The following is a 25,240-nucleotide window of genomic DNA, read 5'->3' on the forward strand; positions in this document are numbered from 1 at the left end:
TGCAATATGACACAACGACGCCCATACTCTTGTTACCGGTTAAGGGTCAAAGGTCAGGGGGGTCACGACCTTGAAAAATATGCGGTTTTTGTCATAACGCGGTCAATTCTTGTCCGCTTTACATGAACCCAGCACCAAAATGTTCAGGATTTAATGCCCAATCTTGTGACACAATGACGTCATAACACATCTCACCGGTTGGGGTAAAATGTCGGGGGGGGGGGGGCGGGTCACGCCCTTGAAAACCAGTTCCCCACACTCATACCAAGAACAAAAAAAGTAGTGGCGGCGAAGGTATGCGCTCTATGAGTGCCCGTTCTAGTTCTTTATTAAATACTGTTTTGCATATAAAACAAGTGACCAGAGGACCAGCACCATTTTGTAGTGTAAGAATATTGTAGCTTTTCATGAATAAAACACTTTTAAAATATTGATGCATGAAAACATTAATCATATGAGCCTTTAACATTTTAACTCATATGGACTAACAATAACATTCATGAATCACATAAACATAAACCTGAAAAAAATTGCTTTTAATACTTTTCTGATTTTACCACTTTTTACCACTAACTAATGACACTGTTCAGACTAAAAAATATGTGCAACATCAAGCAGAAAAAAAACAACTTGTAATACTTATCTCTTGCACAGGCATATAAACACAGCAGTGCACAGTATACTCCTAATACCTGTCTTTGTTTTGTCCATATGCAAAAGGCACATAATAACTCTTAACACTAATCTATCTTTGGCATAAACATATGAACATGGGAATGGAAAAGATATGGACGTAAAAATAAACTCCATAAAACAAATGTAAAACAATACAAAAATATCAATAAAATCACCTGAGATTTGGCTACGGTTTTTTACTTTCAGCCCTACGTAGCACAAGCCACTCCTCTTTTGGAATTTGGTTTGGAGCATCTGGGCAATAACGGTGACCCCTGAATTGCGTATGTCCTGGCGATGTTATTGGTTTATTGCATACACGACAAGTATAAACCTTTCTCTCTTTTCTCTCTCCGGTTTTCTTTCGGTGGCGCCAATCTGTCGTACGAGACGCGGGTTTAGAAGCTACAGGTTGGATGACCATAGGCTGAACAGGGGGCTGTGCTGGAGATTCCTCAGTGGGGTCACTGGGTGTTGGAGGGTCCACGGGAGGGGGTGTCGCCGCCGGCTCAGACACAGAAAGTGAGCGGCGCACACGTCTGGCAGCCTGTCCCGTTGTGTCTGTCGGCTCTTCGAACGTCAAGGGAACTGCAGGCTGGGAGGGGTCTGATGGCAGCTCTTTGGCAGGGGGTAGAGGCTCCTTAGCGGTCCTGCGTCCTGGGAGAGACAGGCCTTGCATCAACATTTTAATCTCCCCTCGCCTGGTGTGGTCCTTGTACCACTTGGTCAGCGTGGCTTCATTGATGACGAGCAAGATCAGGTCTGTCCCTTCTAGCAGGTCTTCACTGTTGAGCAGCCTCTGGCGTATCCCGTTGTAGGCCGAGATGATAAGTTTCCATCGCGAGACATAGCCCCCCTTCTTCTGCGGCGTGCTGATCTTGTCGCACAGGTGGATGCAGACAGCCTCGACCACTCGGCTTTTTGAAGGGCTAGAGGCAGGGGACCCAGCAGACAGGAAACACCTGCAAAAAGGACGCCCCAAAAAAGAATAAATATGCATGTGGAAATAATGTGTATGACGACATCAGTTGCATCAAATGTATAAATGCATTGTCTAAATATCGGTGCCTTCGTTTACTCACACGCAATACAAGTAAAGTAAACGTACTATACCTCTTCATGGCATCAACTCCAACGAAGCCGCTCTTGGACCGCCCAAACCTCCCTCTCGATGGTTTCTTTAAACGAATGGTATGTTTGATTGGCCGTTTGTCGTAGTCAATTAAGGCCTCATACAACTCCTTGATGCTGGCTGCTTGGGTGGACGAGATGGCCAGACCTGAAAGGCCAATCAAAGCCTGGGCAAGACGATCGACTTTATCCCATCCGGGAATGCCACGCGAGTCGACACTGATGTCTTCTTCGTCATCAGATTCGACCTCAGAACTCTGTAAACAGATAATGCAAAGCACTACTGAATATGCAGTTAAATAATGCAAAGCACTGCAAAACAAAAATAATTATTAATTTACCATGTATACTTTTACAAAAAAATCACTATTGTTTTTATACAATGATCTATTTGAGTGAACATGAGTAAATTAAATTAACTGTCTGTCTACTGGTTCTGATATATTATAATCTTATTACATCATTTAGTAATAACACTATTACTATTATATGGCATGTAACTAACCTCGCTCTCATCATCGGGCGGAGAAACAGGAGCAGCGGGCAGAAGCTCTTCTTCTTCCAACGACGGAACTGGCTCATTCAACTGCTCATCTGCCATGTCTTCAAAGCCTTCATCTATCTCGGTATCCAGGTCTTCTGCTTTGGGCAGAGTGAACCCACTTTGTCTGTATAAGTACTCTACCCCAATGTCCTCCCCAGTGTAGGTTGACGGAACCATGGCCACGCTCAGTGCTGGCTTGTTGAGCACGGCCTGGCTTAGGGAGTTTACTCGTTGAATCAACCGCACATCGTAAGTCCTCAACAGTTTTTCAGTGTTCGGCTGGCTCAAAGCTGCTGAGGAGCGCAGATAGTTCCAACGAGTGATGCCGTCAAGGAGGTACGCCTGAAAGTTCACCGCACTTGCCGAGGTACCCGGAATGAATTTGGCGAGGTGGCTGTGAAAACATTCAAGGGAGGTCGACCCCCGCGCACACCTGAAGACTGGGAGGGTGTGTGTCCCCTTCGTCAGCTCCCCTGTTACGGTGTATAGCTGCAGTCCTGTGAAATATACAGAAAAAAAAGACACGATTGAAAGAAATAAAAACACTAAATTTAACAAGAAATTTTCTATTCTGCTGCTGATGAAAAAAAAAGAAAAATAAACTTGAGTTAAGAGCTTACCTGGAATATCCTGAATGCAGGCTAAGTGTTTCTTCTGCTCCTTCCATATGTCTGTTATCTCTGACTTCAGAACAGGAACACCCAGCGCATCCGACACACCAGCCAGGCCTAAGATGAGGGCCTCGATGTCCTCAGCCGTCTTCAGCACTCCCTTGGTCCGCCTCCTACAGTGACTGAAAGCGGGATTGTGCAAAGTTCAACCATTAACATCACTTCTAGTTTGTGACAATTTTGATCAATATTGCACATACATCGACTACGGCTACTGGAAAAACACAGGTGCAAATAACTGGTTTTTTTAGTACGTTTTTTTCAAGTGCTGTTTACCTCTCCAACTCCTTCCGGGTGATGGCCTTCAACGCTGAGCTGTCTGAAGGGTTCGGGACACCCGCCTTCCGCAGTTCCGACTTCTTGGCCTCCTGTCGGTTAACAGATGTCTATATTAAAAATACACACACTAAACAGAAAAAAAAACAGCTTGAAAAATTCAGTTCATCTACAAAAGTTTGACTACTCTTGTAATGTGACACAGGAACGAAGGAAAACATTTCACATACCTTTAAGTTGTCCAAGTCCGACTTGTCCCACTCAAATATGGCGCTGGACAGGCGGGCCATAAACACGCCATACAGTGGGTGGCTCTCTGAGGTGCAGCCAAGGGCCAGTCGCCTCATAAAATGCCATATGTCGAGGCGGATTTCTAGATGCTCCCAATCAGAGAACAGAAGCTGAAACATGCAAGGCAGTAAATACATGCTAAATGCTCTCTGACAAATATATATTTTTTTTGAACAGAAATATGCATGGGTTACAATGTTGGTTAATTTTTATATTTATTTATTTATTTATTTATTTATTTATTTCATGCCCTCATTTAAATTAAAAGTACCTTGTACTTGGAAGGTCCGCTGTGGGAGCAACACTCTCGGTCCGTGTAGAGGCACCGAGGGGGTCCTGGTTGGCCGTCTTATACCTGGACACCAGTCCCTCGGCCATGGGCTTGAGGCTGTCCATTCCCTCTGATGTGGTGAGGACAGACATCAACACCTCGCCCCTCTCATTACCCACATTTGTCGCCCACTGCGCACTTCTACACGCTTCTCCCTGTAGTTTTTTACACACCTGTAAAGCAGAAGAGTGTAAAAATATCAACCCTAACAGAAAAATGCACCTAAAACATTTCTAAAAGAAATAAATAGGAGAAAAACTTCATAAATTATAAATAATTATTAATAACAATCATTAATACTGGTATTGATGGGTAATTACATTTTGGCATATTGTTATAACTGTACCGGTATATGAAATACACAAACAATTTCATAAAAATGAGGTTAAACTATAAAAATTATTGAAATTGAAACAGTCAAGTAATTATAACGACCTTCTTCGTTGAGTCTATCTTCAACACGTTTCCAAACGTGGAGGTGATCAGCGCCTTCAGCGTGTCGAACCGGTTGAAGACGTCCCTGACATAGCATGCCAGGAACCACTTTGGGTTGGGTGGAGGCTTGAACTCCGGAACATCCTCACACCTCCCGACATCCAGGTTCATCTTCATGCAGAACTGTCGGTGTCGGGCACAGTCCGAAAGGTAAACTAGCTGCTGACGCAAATAGTTTTCGCTGTGCAGCTCATGCAGGTTGTTGCGCATGGCTGTGGGGCTGTTACCAGGAGTCCGCGCTCTGAGTAACGATACGACGGCTCTGTCACAGGCGTATTTGTGCGTCAGCAGCACAGGGAAGCGGGACTTCTGTGCGTCCGTAAGCTGGTCCATCAGCCTACTGTCATGTGCCAGATACTGCTTTAAACACAGTTTGCAGTACAGGTACTCAACTGCAAGGAAGTAAAAACTGTCTGTGTTCAAAACGTGCCTGACGCGACGATAGAGGCCTTTGGAGCGCAGCAAACAATCTGGCTTCCCCTTACAGTCCGGACAACTGAAGCTTATCCCAAGCATCCGGCGTGGCATCCACAGAAACAGACTGTGCAGGAAGTATGACCGCACGTCAGGGGTGCCAGATTCCACAGCCAAGGAGGGCGGGTGCCACCAGAACTGCAGACTGTCCTTAAGCCTGCCCTTGGAGTGGAACAACGCACGGCCTATCCACAGTCTATCGCCCTCCGACATGCCTATCTCCCAGCCCGCCGGCAGCCGGGATAGGTACTCGGCCTTGCTATCATATACGGACGACAAGCTTGGTGTGGGGCCTGAATCCGTCTGCATCTTGTCTGGTGGTGTTATTTGTAGGGACTCGCACCCGTCATCGCTTTTGGGTGGTGGGCTGCTCACTGTGCTGGTCGCGGTGCTGGCAGGCCTACCTGTTGAGGGGCCCGGAAGCTTCTCAGCTCCGCTTCCACCACGAGGTCTGCTCTACAAAATATAAAGATAAATAATATCAAAAAAAATATAAAGATAAATAATATCAAAATATCAAAAAAAAAAAAGTGGCGTTTAAATACTGATAATATCATAACATAAATATAACATATTTTTGTGTGAAGCTCGCTCGTTTATATACCTTTGGTTCGTGGAAATTGCAGTTACACTGAATGGGATTTCCAAACAGGTCCTTTCCCGAGGTGGCGTGTCTCGGACAGTTCTCTATTCGGAACAGAACCTTAGACCATCTACTGCCACTAGGTGGTCTTTGGCCCCGTCCGAATTCAAAATGTCCTCCCGCATATTGCCGAAGCCTGACGTGCCACTCTGTGGTTGTGAGTCCCTTCTTCGGCATCTTCACCAGGATGGAACTGTACGCAATAAAAAAAAAACAAAAAAACACCTTATAACAGTGTAGTCGTTAAGGCCTTTAAGAGTATTTAGCATACAAACTGCATTTGTACGACAAAATATGGACTGCAGATAAACAAAAATGGGGGTTAATCCCTGATTTCGTGCTGAAATAAACTAGAAAAAAAACCTTAAAACCACAACATGGGCTTTGTAACAATAAGTTTACAATGATGCGAACCGAAGTAAATATACCCTTTAAGACATCACAGAGATTAACAAACATCGACAGGCATGCATAAATTAACATAAATGGCATAATCTCCCACTAATCGACGGGTATACGGTAAAAACTTAAGCAAAATTACAACTCGCACCGAGGTAAATGGTGAATAACATGCAACAACAACAACGCGGAGAAAATCGGATCTAATCGACAGAAAATGTGTATCACTGACCTGAGCACAGTCATCGACGAGAGTACATGTCGGTTCTTTGAGGGATTATTTTTTATTTTTTTATTTTTATTTTTTGTATACCTTGTCGATCGCCCTTAAAATCCCACTAACGCGAGATATCGGTCGAAATCGAAAAGAGACTGCGTTTGCAAATTTCCACCCGAGGAGGCCGCCATCTTGCTGGTGAACAGAGCCTCGCTTTCGTTGCCCAGTTCGAATCAACAAAAGTCATTTAAAAACTGAATTTACAAGCTTTATTTTTTCTAAAAAGCGTTTTCGACTTAAATTATGATAAGCTTTTAGAAAATCCTAAGAAGGGTCATAAGAAATGGTCGATAGCGCAGATCTGGAAAGCACTCTTCCAAATTGTTTCACTCCAGCTCCAAATTGTTCCAATTTGTTCCACCTGTTCCAATTTTCCAAAACGTTCCATTTTACGGGGGACTATAGCGGGCGGAAAGCGCAAAAGAAGGTGGGGCATAAAGTTCCCCGTGAGGGGGGTAAAAAAAACGCAAAAGGGGGGAAAAAGAGGGGCAAAAGAAAAGAAAGAAGAAGAAGGGAGGCGGGACTCAGAGTTGTCCGTTTTGCTGAACAAATGTGTTCTCCCCTTATTCATTATTTACTAATGAAATGTACTCATCTTTGTCAGTTTTCATTTTATATTCAGTTTTCAGTTTCAGTTTTATTTATATATATTCAGTTTTCATTCAAATACTTTGGTGTATTTTCCAATTAAAAAAACGTGAAGTTCGGTCACTTTTCCAACAATGTTGACTGAATGCGAGAATCGAACTCACCAGCACTGTCAGAGACAGTGCTTCACCAGTTTCAGTTTTGTTGTTTTTTTTGTGGAAAAGTGACCCAGTTTTCCTCACTTTTGCGGTCATTACCTTCGCATTCTGCGAAAGGTTATGTTTTGGTCGGCGTGTATTTATTTATTTATTTAAGTACTTGTAATCTTGTGATTCGTATAACTCAAAAAGTATTAAACCGAATTGCATGAAATTTGGTGGGATGGTTGGTTATTTGCCAGGAAGCATTCGATTAGATTTTGGGATCGTTCGGGTCAAAGGTCAAGGTCAAGAAAAGGTCAAAATCGTCTTTTACGATAACACGGTCAATTTTTATTCAATTTGCATGCAACTAACGCCAAAATGTTCAGAATTCAACCCTCATCTTGTGATATGCAATATGACACAACGACGCCCATACTCTTGTTACCGGTTAAGGGTCAAAGGTCAGGGGGGTCACGACCTTGAAAAATATGCGGTTTTTGTCATAACGCGGTCAATTCTTGTCCGCTTTACATGAACCCAGCACCAAAATGTTCAGGATTTAATGCCCAATCTTGTGACACAATGACGTCATAACACGTCACCGGTTGGGGTAAAATGTCGGGGGGGGGGCGGGTCACGCCCTTGAAAACCAGTTCCCCACACTCATACCAAGAACAAAAAAAGTAGTGGCGGCGAAGGTATGCGCTCTATGAGTGCCCGTTCTAGTTCTTTATTAAATACTGTTTTGCATATAAAACAAGTGACCAGAGGACCAGCACCATTTTGTAGTGTAAGAATATTGTAGCTTTTCATGAATAAAACACTTTTAAAATATTGATGCATGAAAACATTAATCATATGAGCCTTTAACATTTTAACTCATATGGACTAACAATAACATTCATGAATCACATAAACATAAACCTGAAAAAAATTGCTTTTAATACTTTTCTGATTTTACCACTTTTTTTTACCACTAACTAATGACACTGTTCAGACTAAAAAATATGTGCAACATCAAGCAGAAAAAAAAAACAACTTGTAATACTTATCTCTTGCACAGGCATATAAACACAGCAGTGCACAGTATACTCCTAATACCTGTCTTTGTTTTGTCCATATGCAAAAGGCACATAATAACTCTTAACACTAATCTATCTTTGGCATAAACATATGAACATGGGAATGGAAAAGATATGGACGTAAAAATAAACTCCATAAAACAAATGTAAAACAATACAAAAATATCAATAAAATCACCTGAGATTTGGCTACGGTTTTTTACTTTCAGCCCTACGTAGCACAAGCCACTCCTCTTTTGGAATTTGGTTTGGAGCATCTGGGCAATAACGGTGACCCCTGAATTGCGTATGTCCTGGCGATGTTATTGGTTTATTGCATACACGACAAGTATAAACCTTTCTCTCTTTTCTCTCTCCGGTTTTCTTTCGGTGGCGCCAATCTGTCGTACGAGACGCGGGTTTAGAAGCTACAGGTTGGATGACCATAGGCTGAACAGGGGGCTGTGCTGGAGATTCCTCAGTGGGGTCACTGGGTGTTGGAGGGTCCACGGGAGGGGGTGTCGCCGCCGGCTCAGACACAGAAAGTGAGCGGCGCACACGTCTGGCAGCCTGTCCCGTTGTGTCTGTCGGCTCTTCGAACGTCAAGGGAACTGCAGGCTGGGAGGGGTCTGATGGCAGCTCTTTGGCAGGGGGTAGAGGCTCCTTAGCGGTCCTGCGTCCTGGGAGAGACAGGCCTTGCATCAACATTTTAATCTCCCCTCGCCTGGTGTGGTCCTTGTACCACTTGGTCAGCGTGGCTTCATTGATGACGAGCAAGATCAGGTCTGTCCCTTCTAGCAGGTCTTCACTGTTGAGCAGCCTCTGGCGTATCCCGTTGTAGGCCGAGATGATAAGTTTCCATCGCGAGACATAGCCCCCCTTCTTCTGCGGCGTGCTGATCTTGTCGCACAGGTGGATGCAGACAGCCTCGACCACTCGGCTTTTTGAAGGGCTAGAGGCAGGGGACCCAGCAGACAGGAAACACCTGCAAAAAGTACCCCCCAAAAAGAATAAATATGCATGTGGAAATAATGTGTATGACGACATCAGTTGCATCAAATGTATAAATGCATTGTCTAAATATCGGTGCCTTCGTTTACTCACACGCAATACAAGTAAAGTAAACGTACTATACCTCTTCATGGCATCAACTCCAACGAAGCCGCTCTTGGACCGCCCAAACCTCCCTCTCGATGGTTTCTTTAAACGAATGGTATGTTTGATTGGCCGTTTGTCGTAGTCAATTAAGGCCTCATACAACTCCTTGATGCTGGCTGCTTGGGTGGACGAGATGGCCAGACCTGAAAGGCCAATCAAAGCCTGGGCAAGACGATCGACTTTATCCCATCCGGGAATGCCACGCGAGTCGACACTGATGTCTTCTTCGTCATCAGATTCGACCTCAGAACTCTGTAAACAGATAATGCAAAGCACTACTGAATATGCAGTTAAATAATGCAAAGCACTGCAAAACAAAAATAATTATTAATTTACCATGTATACTTTTACAAAAAATCACTATTGTTTTTATACAATGATCTATTTGAGTGAACATGAGTAAATTAAATTAACTGTCTGTCTACTGGTTCTGATATATTATAATCTTATTACATCATTTAGTAATAACACTATTACTATTATATGGCATGTAACTAACCTCGCTCTCATCATCGGGCGGAGAAACAGGAGCAGCGGGCAGAAGCTCTTCTTCTTCCAACGACGGAACTGGCTCATTCAACTGCTCATCTGCCATGTCTTCAAAGCCTTCATCTATCTCGGTATCCAGGTCTTCTGCTTTGGGCAGAGTGAACCCACTTTGTCTGTATAAGTACTCTACCCCAATGTCCTCCCCAGTGTAGGTTGACGGAACCATGGCCACGCTCAGTGCTGGCTTGTTGAGCACGGCCTGGCTTAGGGAGTTTACTCGTTGAATCAACCGCACATCGTAAGTCCTCAACAGTTTTTCAGTGTTCGGCTGGCTCAAAGCTGCTGAGGAGCGCAGATAGTTCCAACGAGTGATGCCGTCAAGGAGGTACGCCTGAAAGTTCACCGCACTTGCCGAGGTACCCGGAATGAATTTGGCGAGGTGGCTGTGAAAACATTCAAGGGAGGTCGACCCCGCGCACACCTGAAGACTGGGAGGGTGTGTGTCCCCTTCGTCAGCTCCCCTGTTACGGTGTATAGCTGCAGTCCTGTGAAATATACAGAAAAAAAGACACGATTGAAAGAAATAAAAACACTAAATTTAACAAGAAATTTTCTATTCTGCTGCTGATGAAAAAAAAGAAAAATAAACTTGAGTTAAGAGCTTACCTGGAATATCCTGAATGCAGGCTAAGTGTTTCTTCTGCTCCTTCCATATGTCTGTTATCTCTGACTTCAGAACAGGAACACCCAGCGCATCCGACACACCAGCCAGGCCTAAGATGAGGGCCTCGATGTCCTCAGCCGTCTTCAGCACTCCCTTGGTCCGCCTCCTACAGTGACTGAAAGCGGGATTGTGCAAAGTTCAACCATTAACATCACTTCTAGTTTGTGACAATTTTGATCAATATTGCACATACATCGACTACGGCTACTGGAAAAACACAGGTGCAAATAACTGGTTTTTTTAGTACGTTTTTTTTCAAGTGCTGTTTACCTCTCCAACTCCTTCCGGGTGATGGCCTTCAACGCTGAGCTGTCTGAAGGGTTCGGGACACCCGCCTTCCGCAGTTCCGACTTCTTGGCCTCCTGTCGGTTAACAGATGTCTATATTAAAAATACACACACTAAACAGAAAAAAAAACAGCTTGAAAAATTCAGTTCATCTACAAAAGTTTGACTACTCTTGTAATGTGACACAGGAACGAAGGAAAACATTTCACATACCTTTAAGTTGTCCAAGTCCGACTTGTCCCACTCAAATATGGCGCTGGACAGGCGGGCCATAAACACGCCATACAGTGGGTGGCTCTCTGAGGTGCAGCCAAGGGCCAGTCGCCTCATAAAATGCCATATGTCGAGGCGGATTTCTAGATGCTCCCAATCAGAGAACAGAAGCTGAAACATGCAAGGCAGTAAATACATGCTAAATGCTCTCTGACAAATATATATTTTTTTGAACAGAAATATGCATGGGTTACAATGTTGGTTAATTTTTATATTTATTTATTTATTTATTTATTTATTTATTTCATGCCCTCATTTAAATTAAAAGTACCTTGTACTTGGAAGGTCCGCTGTGGGAGCAACACTCTCGGTCCGTGTAGAGGCACCGAGGGGGTCCTGGTTGGCCGTCTTATACCTGGACACCAGTCCCTCGGCCATGGGCTTGAGGCTGTCCATTCCCTCTGATGTGGTGAGGACAGACATCAACACCTCGCCCCTCTCATTACCCACATTTGTCGCCCACTGCGCACTTCTACACGCTTCTCCTGTAGTTTTTTACACACCTGTAAAGCAGAAGAGTGTAAAAATATCAACCCTAACAGAAAAATGCACCTAAAACATTTCTAAAAGAAATAAATAGGAGAAAAACTTCATAAATTATAAATAATTATTAATAACAATCATTAATACTGGTATTGATGGGTAATTACATTTTGGCATATTGTTATAACTGTACCGGTATATGAAATACACAAACAATTTCATAAAAATGAGGTTAAACTATAAAAATTATTGAAATTGAAACAGTCAAGTAATTATAACGACCTTCTTCGTTGAGTCTATCTTCAACACGTTTCCAAACGTGGAGGTGATCAGCGCCTTCAGCGTGTCGAACCGGTTGAAGACGTCCCTGACATAGCATGCCAGGAACCACTTTGGGTTGGGTGGAGGCTTGAACTCCGGAACATCCTCACAGCTCGGGACATCCAGGTTCATCTTCATGCAGAACTGTCGGTGTCGGGCACAGTCCGAAAGGTAAACTAGCTGCTGACGCAAATAGTTTTCGCTGTGCAGCTCATGCAGGTTGTTGCGCATGGCTGTGGGGCTGTTACCAGGAGTCCGCGCTCTGAGTAACGATACGACGGCTCTGTCACAGGCGTATTTGTGCGTCAGCAGCACAGGGAAGCGGGACTTCTGTGCGTCCGTAAGCTGGTCCATCAGCCTACTGTCATGTGCCAGATACTGCTTTAAACACAGTTTGCAGTACAGGTACTCAACTGCAAGGAAGTAAAAACTGTCTGTGTTCAAAACGTGCCTGACGCGACGATAGAGGCCTTTGGAGCGCAGCAAACAATCTGGCTTCCCCTTACAGTCCGGACAACTGAAGCTTATCCCAAGCATCCGGCGTGGCATCCACAGAAACAGACTGTGCAGGAAGTATGACCGCACGTCAGGGGTGCCAGATTCCACAGCCAAGGAGGGCGGGTGCCACCAGAACTGCAGACTGTCCTTAAGCCTGCCCTTGGAGTGGAACAACGCACGGCCTATCCACAGTCTATCGCCCTCCGACATGCCTATCTCCCAGCCCGCCGGCAGCCGGGATAGGTACTCGGCCTTGCTATCATATACGGACGACAAGCTTGGTGTGGGGCCTGAATCCGTCTGCATCTTGTCTGGTGGTGTTATTTGTAGGGACTCGCACCCGTCATCGCTTTTGGGTGGTGGGCTGCTCACTGTGCTGGTCGCGGTGCTGGCAGGCCTACCTGTTGAGGGCCCGGAAGCTTCTCAGCTCCGCTTCCACCACGAGGTCTGCTCTACAAAATATAAAGATAAATAATATCAAAAAATATAAAGATAAATAATATCAAAATATCAAAAAAAAAAAAGTGGCGTTTAAATACTGATAATATCATAACATAAATATAACATATTTTTGTGTGAAGCTCGCTCGTTTATATACCTTTGGTTCGTGGAAATTGCAGTTACACTGAATGGGATTTCCAAACAGGTCCTTTCCCGAGGTGGCGTGTCTCGGACAGTTCTCTATTCGGAACAGAACCTTAGACCATCTACTGCCACTAGGTGGTCTTTGGCCCCGTCCGAATTCAAAATGTCCTCCCGCATATTGCCGAAGCCTGACGTGCCACTCTGTGGTTGTGAGTCCCTTCTTCGGCATCTTCACCAGGATGGAACTGTACGCAATAAAAAAAAACAAAAAAACACCTTATAACAGTGTAGTCGTTAAGGCCTTTAAGAGTATTTAGCATACAAACTGCATTTGTACGACAAAATATGGACTGCAGATAAACAAAAATGGGGGTTAATCCCTGATTTCGTGCTGAAATAAACTAGAAAAAAAAACCTTAAAACCACAACATGGGCTTTGTAACAATAAGTTTACAATGATGCGAACCGAAGTAAATATACCCTTTAAGACATCACAGAGATTAACAAACATCGACAGGCATGCATAAATTAACATAAATGGCATAATCTCCCACTAATCGACGGGTATACGGTAAAAACTTAAGCAAAATTACAACTCGCACCGAGGTAAATGGTGAATAACATGCAACAACAACAACGCGGAGAAAATCGGATCTAATCGACAGAAAATGTGTATCACTGACCTGAGCACAGTCATCGACGAGAGTACATGTCGGTTCTTTGAGGGATTATTTTTTATTTTTTTATTTTTATTTTTTGTATACCTTGTCGATCGCCCTTAAAATCCCACTAACGCGAGATATCGGTCGAAATCGAAAAGAGACTGCGTTTGCAAATTTCCACCCGAGGAGGCCGCCATCTTGCTGGTGAACAGAGCCTCGCTTTCGTTGCCCAGTTCGAATCAACAAAAGTCATTTAAAAACTGAATTTACAAGCTTTATTTTTTCTAAAAAGCGTTTTCGACTTAAATTATGATAAGCTTTTAGAAAATCCTAAGAAGGGTCATAAGAAATGGTCGATAGCGCAGATCTGGAAAGCACTCTTCCAAATTGTTTCACTCCAGCTCCAAATTGTTCCAATTTGTTCCACCTGTTCCAATTTTCCAAAACGTTCCATTTTACGGGGGACTATAGCGGGCGGAAAGCGCAAAAGAAGGTGGGGCATAAAGTTCCCCGTGAGGGGTAAAAAACGCAAAAGGGGGGAAAAAGAGGGGCAAAAGAAAAGAAAGAAGAAGAAGGGAGGCGGGACTCAGAGTTGTCCGTTTTGCTGAACAAATGTGTTCTCCCTTATTCATTGTTTACTAATGAAATGTACTCATCTTTGTCAGTTTTCATTTTATATTCAGTTTTCAGTTTCAGTTTTATTTATATATATTCAGTTTTCATTCAAATACTTTGGTGTATTTTCCAATTAAAAAAACGTGAAGTTCGGTCACTTTTCCAACAATGTTGACTGAATGCGAGAATCGAACTCACCAGCACTGTCAGAGACAGTGCTTCACCAGTTTCAGTTTTGTTGTTTTTTTTTGTGGAAAAGTGACCCAGTTTTCCTCACTTTTGCGGTCATTACCTTCGCATTCTGCGAAAGGTTATGTTTTGGTCGGCGTGTATTTATTTATTTATTTAAGTACTTGTAATCTTGTGATTCGTATAACTCAAAAAGTATTAAACCGAATTGCATGAAATTTGGTGGGATGGTTGGTTATTTGCCAGGAAGCATTCGATTAGATTTTGGGATCGTTCGGGTCAAAGGTCAAGGTCAAGAAAAGGTCAAAATCGTCTTTTTACGATAACACGGTCAATTTTTATTCAATTTGCATGCAACTAACGCCAAAATGTTCAGAATTCAACCCCTCATCTTGTGATATGCAATATGACACAACGACGCCCATACTCTTGTTACCGGTTAAGGGTCAAAGGTCAGGGGGGTCACGACCTTGAAAAATATGCGGTTTTTGTCATAACGCGGTCAATTCTTGTCCGCTTTACATGAACCCAGCACCAAAATGTTCAGGATTTAATGCCCAATCTTGTGACACAATGACGTCATAACACGTCACCGGTTGGGGTAAAATGTCGGGGGGCGGGTCACGCCCTTGAAAACCAGTTCCCCACACTCATACCAAGAACAAAAAAGTAGTGGCGGCGAAGGTATGCGCTCTATGAGTGCCCGTTCTAGTTCTTTATTAAATACTGTTTTGCATATAAAACAAGTGACCAGAGGACCAGCACCATTTTGTAGTGTAAGAATATTGTAGCTTTTCATGAATAAAACACTTTTAAAATATTGATGCATGAAAACATTAATCATATGAGCCTTTAACATTTTAACTCATATGGACTAACAATAACATTCATGAATCACATAAACATAAACCAGAAAAAAATTGCTTTTAATACTTTTCTGATTTTACCACTTTTTTACCACTAACTAATGACACTGTTCAGACTAAAAAATATGTGCAACATCAAGCAGAAAAAAAAAACAACTTGTAATACTTATCTCTTGCACAGGCATATAAACACAGCAGTGCACAGTATACTCCTAATACCTGTCTTTGTTTTGTCCATATGCAAAAGGCACATAATAACTCTTAACACTAATCTATCTTTGGCATAAACATATGAACATGGGAATGGAAAAGATATGGACGTAAAAATAAACTCCATAAAACAAATGTAAAACAATACAAAAATATCAATAAAATCACCTGAGATTTGGCTACGGTTTTTTACTTTCAGCCCTACGTAGCACAAGCCACTCCTCTTTTGGAATTTGGTTTGGAGCATCTGGGCAATAACGGTGACCCCTGAATTGCGTATGTCCTGGCGATGTTATTGGTTTATTGCATACACGACAAGTATAAACCTTTCTCTCTTTTCTCTCTCCGGTTTTCTTTCGGTGGCGCCAATCTGTCGTACGAGACGCGGGTTTAGAAGCTACAGGTTGGATGACCATAGGCTGAACAGGGGGCTGTGCTGGAGATTCCTCAGTGGGGTCACTGGGTGTTGGAGGGTCCACGGGAGGGGGTGTCGCCGCCGGCTCAGACACAGAAAGTGAGCGGCGCACACGTCTGGCAGCCTGTCCCGTTGTGTCTGTCGGCTCTTCGAACGTCAAGGGAACTGCAGGCTGGGAGGGGTCTGATGGCAGCTCTTTGGCAGGGGGTAGAGGCTCCTTAGCGGTCCTGCGTCCTGGGAGAGACAGGCCTTGCATCAACATTTTAATCTCCCCTCGCCTGGTGTGGTCCTTGTACCACTTGGTCAGCGTGGCTTCATTGATGACGAGCAAGATCAGGTCTGTCCCTTCTAGCAGGTCTTCACTGTTGAGCAGCCTCTGGCGTATCCCGTTGTAGGCCGAGATGATAAGTTTCCATCGCGAGACATAGCCCCCCTTCTTCTGCGGCGTGCTGATCTTGTCGCACAGGTGGATGCAGACAGCCTCGACCACTCGGCTTTTTGAAGGGCTAGAGGCAGGGGACCCAGCAGACAGGAAACACCTGCAAAAAGTACCCCCCAAAAAAGAATAAATATGCATGTGGAAATAATGTGTATGACGACATCAGTTGCATCAAATGTATAAATGCATTGTCTAAATATCGGTGCCTTCGTTTACTCACACGCAATACAAGTAAAGTAAACGTACTATACCTCTTCATGGCATCAACTCCAACGAAGCCGCTCTTGGACCGCCCAAACCTCCCTCTCGATGGTTTCTTTAAACGAATGGTATGTTTGATTGGCCGTTTGTCGTAGTCAATTAAGGCCTCATACAACTCCTTGATGCTGGCTGCTTGGGTGGACGAGATGGCCAGACCTGAAAGGCCAATCAAAGCCTGGGCAAGACGATCGACTTTATCCCATCCGGGAATGCCACGCGAGTCGACACTGATGTCTTCTTCGTCATCAGATTCGACCTCAGAACTCTGTAAACAGATAATGCAAAGCACTACTGAATATGCAGTTAAATAATGCAAAGCACTGCAAAACAAAAATAATTATTAATTTACCATGTATACTTTTACAAAAAAATCACTATTGTTTTTATACAATGATCTATTTGAGTGAACATGAGTAAATTAAATTAACTGTCTGTCTACTGGTTCTGATATATTATAATCTTATTACATCATTTAGTAATAACACTATTACTATTATATGGCATGTAACTAACCTCGCTCTCATCATCGGGCGGAGAAACAGGAGCAGCGGGCAGAAGCTCTTCTTCTTCCAACGACGGAACTGGCTCATTCAACTGCTCATCTGCCATGTCTTCAAAGCCTTCATCTATCTCGGTATCCAGGTCTTCTGCTTTGGGCAGAGTGAACCCACTTTGTCTGTATAAGTACTCTACCCCAATGTCCTCCCCAGTGTAGGTTGACGGAACCATGGCCACGCTCAGTGCTGGCTTGTTGAGCACGGCCTGGCTTAGGGAGTTTACTCGTTGAATCAACCGCACATCGTAAGTCCTCAACAGTTTTTCAGTGTTCGGCTGGCTCAAAGCTGCTGAGGAGCGCAGATAGTTCCAACGAGTGATGCCGTCAAGGAGGTACGCCTGAAAGTTCACCGCACTTGCCGAGGTACCCGGAATGAATTTGGCGAGGTGGCTGTGAAAACATTCAAGGGAGGTCGACCCCCGCGCACACCTGAAGACTGGGAGGGTGTGTGTCCCCTTCGTCAGCTCCCCTGTTACGGTGTATAGCTGCAGTCCTGTGAAATATACAGAAAAAAAGACACGATTGAAAGAAATAAAAACACTAAATTTAACAAGAAATTTTCTATTCTGCTGCTGATGAAAAAAAAAAGAAAAATAAACTTGAGTTAAGAGCTTACCTGGAATATCCTGAATGCAGGCTAAGTGTTTCTTCTGCTCCTTCCATATGTCTGTTATCTCTGACTTCAGAACAGGAACACCCAGCGCATCCGACACACCAGCCAGGCCTAAGATGAGGGCCTCGATGTCCTCAGCCGTCTTCAGCACTCCCTTGGTCCGCCTCCTACAGTGACTGAAAGCGGGATTGTGCAAAGTTCAACCATTAACATCACTTCTAGTTTGTGACAATTTTGATCAATATTGCACATACATCGACTACGGCTACTGGAAAAACACAGGTGCAAATAACTGGTTTTTTTAGTACGTTTTTTTCAAGTGCTGTTTACCTCTCCAACTCCTTCCGGGTGATGGCCTTCAACGCTGAGCTGTCTGAAGGGTTCGGGACACCCGCCTTCCGCAGTTCCGACTTCTTGGCCTCCTGTCGGTTAACAGATGTCTATATTAAAAATACACACACTAAACAGAAAAAAAAACAGCTTGAAAAATTCAGTTCATCTACAAAAGTTTGACTACTCTTGTAATGTGACACAGGAACGAAGGAAAACATTTCACATACCTTTAAGTTGTCCAAGTCCGACTTGTCCCACTCAAATATGGCGCTGGACAGGCGGGCCATAAACACGCCATACAGTGGGTGGCTCTCTGAGGTGCAGCCAAGGGCCAGTCGCCTCATAAAATGCCATATGTCGAGGCGGATTTCTAGATGCTCCCAATCAGAGAACAGAAGCTGAAACATGCAAGGCAGTAAATACATGCTAAATGCTCTCTGACAAATATATATTTTTTTTGAACAGAAATATGCATGGGTTACAATGTTGGTTAATTTTTATATTTATTTATTTATTTATTTATTTATTTATTTCATGCCCTCATTTAAATTAAAAGTACCTTGTACTTGGAAGGTCCGCTGTGGGAGCAACACTCTCGGTCCGTGTAGAGGCACCGAGGGGGTCCTGGTTGGCCGTCTTATACCTGGACACCAGTCCCTCGGCCATGGGCTTGAGGCTGTCCATTCCCTCTGATGTGGTGAGGACAGACATCAACACCTCGCCCCTCTCATTACCCACATTTGTCGCCCACTGCGCACTTCTACACGCTTCTCCCTGTAGTTTTTTACACACCTGTAAAGCAGAAGAGTGTAAAAATATCAACCCTAACAGAAAAATGCACCTAAAACATTTCTAAAAGAAATAAATAGGAGAAAAACTTCATAAATTATAAATAATTATTAATAACAATCATTAATACTGGTATTGATGGGTAATTACATTTTGGCATATTGTTATAACTGTACCGGTATATGAAATACACAAACAATTTCATAAAAATGAGGTTAAACTATAAAAATTATTGAAATTGAAACAGTCAAGTAATTATAACGACCTTCTTCGTTGAGTCTATCTTCAACACGTTTCCAAACGTGGAGGTGATCAGCGCCTTCAGCGTGTCGAACCGGTTGAAGACGTCCCTGACATAGCATGCCAGGAACCACTTTGGGTTGGGTGGAGGCTTGAACTCCGGAACATCCTCACAGCTCGGGACATCCAGGTTCATCTTCATGCAGAACTGTCGGTGTCGGGCACAGTCCGAAAGGTAAACTAGCTGCTGACGCAAATAGTTTTCGCTGTGCAGCTCATGCAGGTTGTTGCGCATGGCTGTGGGGCTGTTACCAGGAGTCCGCGCTCTGAGTAACGATACGACGGCTCTGTCACAGGCGTATTTGTGCGTCAGCAGCACAGGGAAGCGGGACTTCTGTGCGTCCGTAAGCTGGTCCATCAGCCTACTGTCATGTGCCAGATACTGCTTTAAACACAGTTTGCAGTACAGGTACTCAACTGCAAGGAAGTAAAAACTGTCTGTGTTCAAAACGTGCCTGACGCGACGATAGAGGCCTTTGGAGCGCAGCAAACAATCTGGCTTCCCCTTACAGTCCGGACAACTGAAGCTTATCCCAAGCATCCGGCGTGGCATCCACAGAAACAGACTGTGCAGGAAGTATGACCGCACGTCAGGGGTGCCAGATTCCACAGCCAAGGAGGGCGGGTGCCACCAGAACTGCAGACTGTCCTTAAGCCTGCCCTTGGAGTGGAACAACGCACGGCCTATCCACAGTCTATCGCCCTCCGACATGCCTATCTCCCAGCCCGCCGGCAGCCGGGATAGGTACTCGGCCTTGCTATCATATACGGACGACAAGCTTGGTGTGGGGCCTGAATCCGTCTGCATCTTGTCTGGTGGTGTTATTTGTAGGGACTCGCACCCGTCATCGCTTTTGGGTGGTGGGCTGCTCACTGTGCTGGTCGCGGTGCTGGCAGGCCTACCTGTTGAGGGGCCCGGAAGCTTCTCAGCTCCGCTTCCACCACGAGGTCTGCTCTACAAAATATAAAGATAAATAATATCAAAAAAAATATAAAGATAAATAATATCAAAATATCAAAAAAAAAAAAGTGGCGTTTAAATACTGATAATATCATAACATAAATATAACATATTTTTGTGTGAAGCTCGCTCGTTTATATACCTTTGGTTCGTGGAAATTGCAGTTACACTGAATGGGATTTCCAAACAGGTCCTTTCCCGAGGTGGCGTGTCTCGGACAGTTCTCTATTCGGAACAGAACCTTAGACCATCTACTGCCACTAGGTGGTCTTTGGCCCCGTCCGAATTCAAAATGTCCTCCCGCATATTGCCGAAGCCTGACGTGCCACTCTGTGGTTGTGAGTCCCTTCTTCGGCATCTTCACCAGGATGGAACTGTACGCAATAAAAAAACAAAAAACACCTTATAACAGTGTAGTCGTTAAGGCCTTTAAGAGTATTTAGCATACAAACTGCATTTGTACGACAAAATATGGACTGCAGATAAACAAAAATGGGGGTTAATCCCTGATTTCGTGCTGAAATAAACTAGAAAAAAACCTTAAAACCACAACATGGGCTTTGTAACAATAAGTTTACAATGATGCGAACCGAAGTAAATATACCCTTTAAGACATCACAGAGATTAACAAACATCGACAGGCATGCATAAATTAACATAAATGGCATAATCTCCCACTAATCGACGGGTATACGGTAAAAACTTAAGCAAAATTACAACTCGCACCGAGGTAAATGGTGAATAACATGCAACAACAACAACGCGGAGAAAATCGGATCTAATCGACAGAAAATGTGTATCACTGACCTGAGCACAGTCATCGACGAGAGTACATGTCGGTTCTTTGAGGGATTATTTTTTATTTTTTTATTTTTATTTTTTGTATACCTTGTCGATCGCCCTTAAAATCCCACTAACGCGAGATATCGGTCGAAATCGAAAAGAGACTGCGTTTGCAAATTTCCACCCGAGGAGGCCGCCATCTTGCTGGTGAACAGAGCCTCGCTTTCGTTGCCCAGTTCGAATCAACAAAAGTCATTTAAAAACTGAATTTACAAGCTTTATTTTTTCTAAAAAGCGTTTTCGACTTAAATTATGATAAGCTTTTAGAAAATCCTAAGAAGGGTCATAAGAAATGGTCGATAGCGCAGATCTGGAAAGCACTCTTCCAAATTGTTTCACTCCAGCTCCAAATTGTTCCAATTTGTTCCACCTGTTCCAATTTTCCAAAACGTTCCATTTTACGGGGGACTATAGCGGGCGGAAAGCGCAAAAGAAGGTGGGGCATAAAGTTCCCCGTGAGGGGGTAAAAAACGCAAAAGGGGGGAAAAAGAGGGGCAAAAGAAAAGAAAGAAGAAGAAGGGAGGCGGGACTCAGAGTTGTCCGTTTTGCTGAACAAATGTGTTCTCCCCTTATTCATTATTTACTAATGAAATGTACTCATCTTTGTCAGTTTTCATTTTATATTCAGTTTTCAGTTTCAGTTTTATTTATATATATTCAGTTTTCATTCAAATACTTTGGTGTATTTTCCAATTAAAAAAACGTGAAGTTCGGTCACTTTTCCAACAATGTTGACTGAATGCGAGAATCGAACTCACCAGCACTGTCAGAGACAGTGCTTCACCAGTTTCAGTTTTGTCGTGTTTTTTTTGTGGAAAAGTGACCCAGTTTTCCTCACTTTTGCGGTCATTACCTTCGCATTCTGCGAAAGGTTATGTTTTGGTCGGCGTGTATTTATTTATTTATTTAAGTACTTGTAATCTTGTGATTCGTATAACTCAAAAAGTATTAAACCGAATTGCATGAAATTTGGTGGGATGGTTGGTTATTTGCCAGGAAGCATTCGATTAGATTTTGGGATCGTTCGGGTCAAAGGTCAAGGTCAAGAAAAGGTCAAAATCGTCTTTTTACGATAACACGGTCAATTTTTATTCAATTTGCATGCAACTAACGCCAAAATGTTCAGAATTCAACCCCTCATCTTGTGATATGCAATATGACACAACGACGCCCATACTCTTGTTACCGGTTAAGGGTCAAAGGTCAGGGGGGTCACGACCTTGAAAAATATGCGGTTTTTGTCATAACGCGGTCAATTCTTGTCCGCTTTACATGAACCCAGCACCAAAATGTTCAGGATTTAATGCCCAATCTTGTGACACAATGACGTCATAACACGTCACCGGTTGGGGTAAAATGTCGGGGGGGGGGCGGGTCACGCCCTTGAAAACCAGTTCCCCACACTCATACCAAGAACAAAAAAAGTAGTGGCGGCGAAGGTATGCGCTCTATGAGTGCCCGTTCTAGTTCTTTATTAAATACTGTTTTGCATATAAAACAAGTGACCAGAGGACCAGCACCATTTTGTAGTGTAAGAATATTGTAGCTTTTCATGAATAAAACACTTTTAAAATATTGATGCATGAAAACATTAATCATATGAGCCTTTAACATTTTAACTCATATGGACTAACAATAACATTCATGAATCACATAAACATAAACCTGAAAAAAATTGCTTTTAATACTTTTCTGATTTTACCACTTTTTTTTACCACTAACTAATGACACTGTTCAGACTAAAAAATATGTGCAACATCAAGCAGAAAAAAAACAACTTGTAATACTTATCTCTTGCACAGGCATATAAACACAGCAGTGCACAGTATACTCCTAATACCTGTCTTTGTTTTGTCCATATGCAAAAGGCACATAATAACTCTTAACACTAATCTATCTTTGGCATAAACATATGAACATGGGAATGGAAAAGATATGGACGTAAAAATAAACTCCATAAAACAAATGTAAAACAATACAAAAATATCAATAAAATCACCTGAGATTTGGCTACGGTTTTTTACTTTCAGCCCTACGTAGCACAAGCCACTCCTCTTTTGGAATTTGGTTTGGAGCATCTGGGCAATAACGGTGACCCCTGAATTGCGTATGTCCTGGCGATGTTATTGGTTTATTGCATACACGACAAGTATAAACCTTTCTCTCTTTTCTCTCTCCGGTTTTCTTTCGGTGGCGCCAATCTGTCGTACGAGACGCGGGTTTAGAAGCTACAGGTTGGATGACCATAGGCTGAACAGGGGGCTGTGCTGGAGATTCCTCAGTGGGGTCACTGGGTGTTGGAGGGTCCACGGGAGGGGGTGTCGCCGCCGGCTCAGACACAGAAAGTGAGCGGCGCACACGTCTGGCAGCCTGTCCCGTTGTGTCTGTCGGCTCTTCGAACGTCAAGGGAACTGCAGGCTGGGAGGGGTCTGATGGCAGCTCTTTGGCAGGGGGTAGAGGCTCCTTAGCGGTCCTGCGCCCTGGGAGAGACAGGCCTTGCATCAACATTTTAATCTCCCCTCGCCTGGTGTGGTCCTTGTACCACTTGGTCAGCGTGGCTTCATTGATGACGAGCAAGATCAGGTCTGTCCCTTCTAGCAGGTCTTCACTGTTGAGCAGCCTCTGGCGTATCCCGTTGTAGGCCGAGATGATAAGTTTCCATCGCGAGACATAGCCCCCCTTCTTCTGCGGCGTGCTGATCTTGTCGCACAGGTGGATGCAGACAGCCTCGACCACTCGGCTTTTTGAAGGGCTGGAGGCAGGGGACCCAGCAGACAGGAAACACCTGCAAAAAGTACCCCCCAAAAAAGAATAAATATGCATGTGGAAATAATGTGTATGACGACATCAGTTGCATCAAATGTATAAATGCATTGTCTATATATCGGTGCCTTCGTTTACTCACACGCAATACAAGTAAAGTAAACGTACTATACCTCTTCATGGCATCAACTCCAACGAAGCCGCTCTTGGACCGCCCAAACCTCCCTCTCGATGGTTTCTTTAAACGAATGGTATGTTTGATTGGCCGTTTGTCGTAGTCAATTAAGGCCTCATACAACTCCTTGATGCTGGTTGCTTGGGTGGACGAGATGGCCAGACCTGAAAGGCCAATCAAAGCCTGGGCAAGACGATCGACTTTATCCCATCCGGGAATGCCACGCGAGTCGACACTGATGTCTTCTTCGTCATCGGATTCGACCTCAGAACTCTGTAAACAGATAATGCACAGATAATGTAAACAGTTAAATAATGCAAAGCACTGCAAAACAAAAATAATTATTAATTTACCATGTATACTTTTACAAAAAAATCACTATTGTTTTTATACACTGATCTATTTGAGTGAACATGAGTAAATTAAATTAACTGTCTGTCTACTGGTTCTGATATATTATAATCTTATTACATCATTTAGTAATAACACTATTACTATTATATGGCATGCAACTAACCTCGCTCTCATCATCGGGCGGAGAAACAGGAGCAGCGGGCAGAAGCTCTTCTTCTTCCAACGACGGAACTGGCTCATTCAACTGCTCATCTGCCATGTCTTCAAAGCCTTCATCTATCTCGGTATCCAGGTCTTCTGCTTTGGGCAGAGTGAACCCACTTTGTCTGTATAAGTACTCTACCCCAATGTCCTCCCCAGTGTAGGTTGACGGAACCATGGCCACGCTCAGTGCTGGCTTGTTGAGCACGGCCTGGCTTAGGGAGTTTACTCGTTGAATCAACCGCACATCGTAAGTCCTCAACACTTTTTCAGTGTTCGGCTGGCTCAAAGCTGCTGAGGAGCGCAGATAGTTCCAACGAGTGATGCCGTCAAGGAGGTACGCCTGAAAGTTCACCGCACTTGCCGAGGTACCCGGAATGAATTTGGCGAGGTGGCTGTGAAAACATTCAAGGGAGGTCGACCCCCGCGCACACCTGAAGACTGGGAGGGTGTGTGTCCCCTTCGTCAGCTCCCCTGTTACGGTGTATAGCTGCAGTCCTGTGAAATATACAGAAAAAAAAGACACGATTGAAAGAAATAAAAACACTAAATTTAACAAGAAATTTTCTATTCTGCTGCTGATGAAAAAAAAAGAAAAATAAACTTGAGTTAAGAGCTTACCTGGAATATCCTGAATGCAGGCTAAGTGTTTCTTCTGCTCCTTCCATATGTCTGTTATCTCTGACTTCAGAACAGGAACACCCAGCGCATCCGACACACCAGCCAGGCCTAAGATGAGGGCCTCGATGTCCTCAGCCGTCTTCAGCACTCCCTTGGTCCGCCTCCTACAGTGACTGAAAGCGGGATTGTGCAAAGTTCAACCATTAACATCACTTCTAGTTTGTGACAATTTTGATCAATATTGCACATACATCGAC

At 43.7% G+C, this 25,240-nt stretch overlaps 4 protein-coding genes across 4 annotated transcripts; all 4 read right to left on the reverse strand.

The window, feature by feature from the left end:
* Positions 1-310: 310 nt before the first annotated feature.
* LOC147007195 (uncharacterized) lies at positions 311-3,725 on the reverse strand. Its single transcript, XM_085867517.1, has 6 exons — positions 3,528-3,725; positions 3,298-3,389; positions 2,971-3,143; positions 2,312-2,847; positions 1,789-2,063; positions 311-1,637 (listed from the first exon to the last, which is right to left on the reverse strand). Exons 1-6 carry the CDS (start codon positions 3,723-3,725, stop codon positions 863-865), a joined length of 2,049 nt encoding a protein of 682 aa, XP_085723643.1. The 3' UTR covers positions 311-862.
* A 3,927-nt stretch (positions 3,726-7,652) lies between these two features.
* LOC147007196 (uncharacterized) lies at positions 7,653-12,538 on the reverse strand. The gene is made up of 8 exons (XM_085867518.1): positions 11,696-12,538; positions 11,377-11,433; positions 10,871-11,041; positions 10,641-10,750; positions 10,378-10,485; positions 9,657-10,191; positions 9,135-9,409; positions 7,653-8,984 (listed from the first exon to the last, which is right to left on the reverse strand). The coding sequence occupies exons 1-8, from the start codon at positions 12,536-12,538 to the stop codon at positions 8,210-8,212; spliced, it is 2,874 nt and encodes a 957-aa protein (XP_085723644.1). The 3' UTR covers positions 7,653-8,209.
* A 2,445-nt stretch (positions 12,539-14,983) lies between these two features.
* On the reverse strand, positions 14,984-20,847 carry LOC147007197 (uncharacterized). The gene is made up of 10 exons (XM_085867519.1): positions 20,834-20,847; positions 20,169-20,400; positions 19,031-20,020; positions 18,568-18,768; positions 18,204-18,374; positions 17,974-18,065; positions 17,647-17,819; positions 16,988-17,523; positions 16,465-16,739; positions 14,984-16,313 (listed from the first exon to the last, which is right to left on the reverse strand). The coding sequence occupies exons 1-10, from the start codon at positions 20,845-20,847 to the stop codon at positions 15,539-15,541; spliced, it is 3,459 nt and encodes a 1,152-aa protein (XP_085723645.1). The 3' UTR covers positions 14,984-15,538.
* Positions 20,848-22,324: 1,477 nt separating this feature from the next.
* Positions 22,325-25,156, reverse strand: LOC147007198 (uncharacterized; the record flags this gene model as incomplete). The annotated part of the gene is made up of 4 exons (XM_085867521.1): positions 22,325-23,654; positions 23,806-24,080; positions 24,325-24,860; positions 24,984-25,156. Coding segments are annotated over 4 exons (1,759 nt in total), but the record flags the coding sequence as incomplete, so codon positions are not given.
* Positions 25,157-25,240: the final 84 nt, after the last annotated feature.

Source organism: Eptatretus burgeri, unplaced genomic scaffold (assembly GCF_056783735.1).
Source record: "Eptatretus burgeri isolate ZD-2024b unplaced genomic scaffold, Ebu_testis_v1 Ebu_testis_scaffold_479, whole genome shotgun sequence".
NCBI lineage: Eukaryota > Metazoa > Chordata > Myxini > Myxiniformes > Myxinidae > Eptatretus > Eptatretus burgeri.

Bases quoted from the DNA above. Each gene is read 5' to 3' on its own strand.
- LOC147007196 (XM_085867518.1), bottom strand. From the start codon at position 12,538: ATGCAGACGGATTCAGGCCCCACACCAAGCTTGTCGTCCGTATATGAT. The intron at 10,192-10,377 runs GTCAGAGATAAC...TATATTTCACAG, and splicing joins CTGGGTGTTCCTGTTCTGAA to GACTGCAGCTATACACCGTA. The intron at 9,410-9,656 runs GTTAGTTACATG...ATCTGTTTACAG, and splicing joins CGCCCGATGATGAGAGCGAG to AGTTCTGAGGTCGAATCTGA.
- LOC147007197 (XM_085867519.1), bottom strand. The intron at 18,375-18,567 runs GTTGCTCCCACA...TGCATGTTTCAG, and splicing joins CCTCTACACGGACCGAGAGT to CTTCTGTTCTCTGATTGGGA. The intron at 17,524-17,646 runs GTAAGCTCTTAA...TATATTTCACAG, and splicing joins CTGCATTCAGGATATTCCAG to GACTGCAGCTATACACCGTA.
- LOC147007195 (XM_085867517.1), bottom strand. From the start codon at position 3,725: ATGTATTTACTGCCTTGCATGTTTCAGCTTCTGTTCTCTGATTGGGAG. The intron at 3,144-3,297 runs GTAAACAGCACT...TCCCGCTTTCAG, and splicing joins ACCCGGAAGGAGTTGGAGAG to TCACTGTAGGAGGCGGACCA. The intron at 1,638-1,788 runs GTATAGTACGTT...TCCTTTTTGCAG, and splicing joins GGAGTTGATGCCATGAAGAG to GTGTTTCCTGTCTGCTGGGT.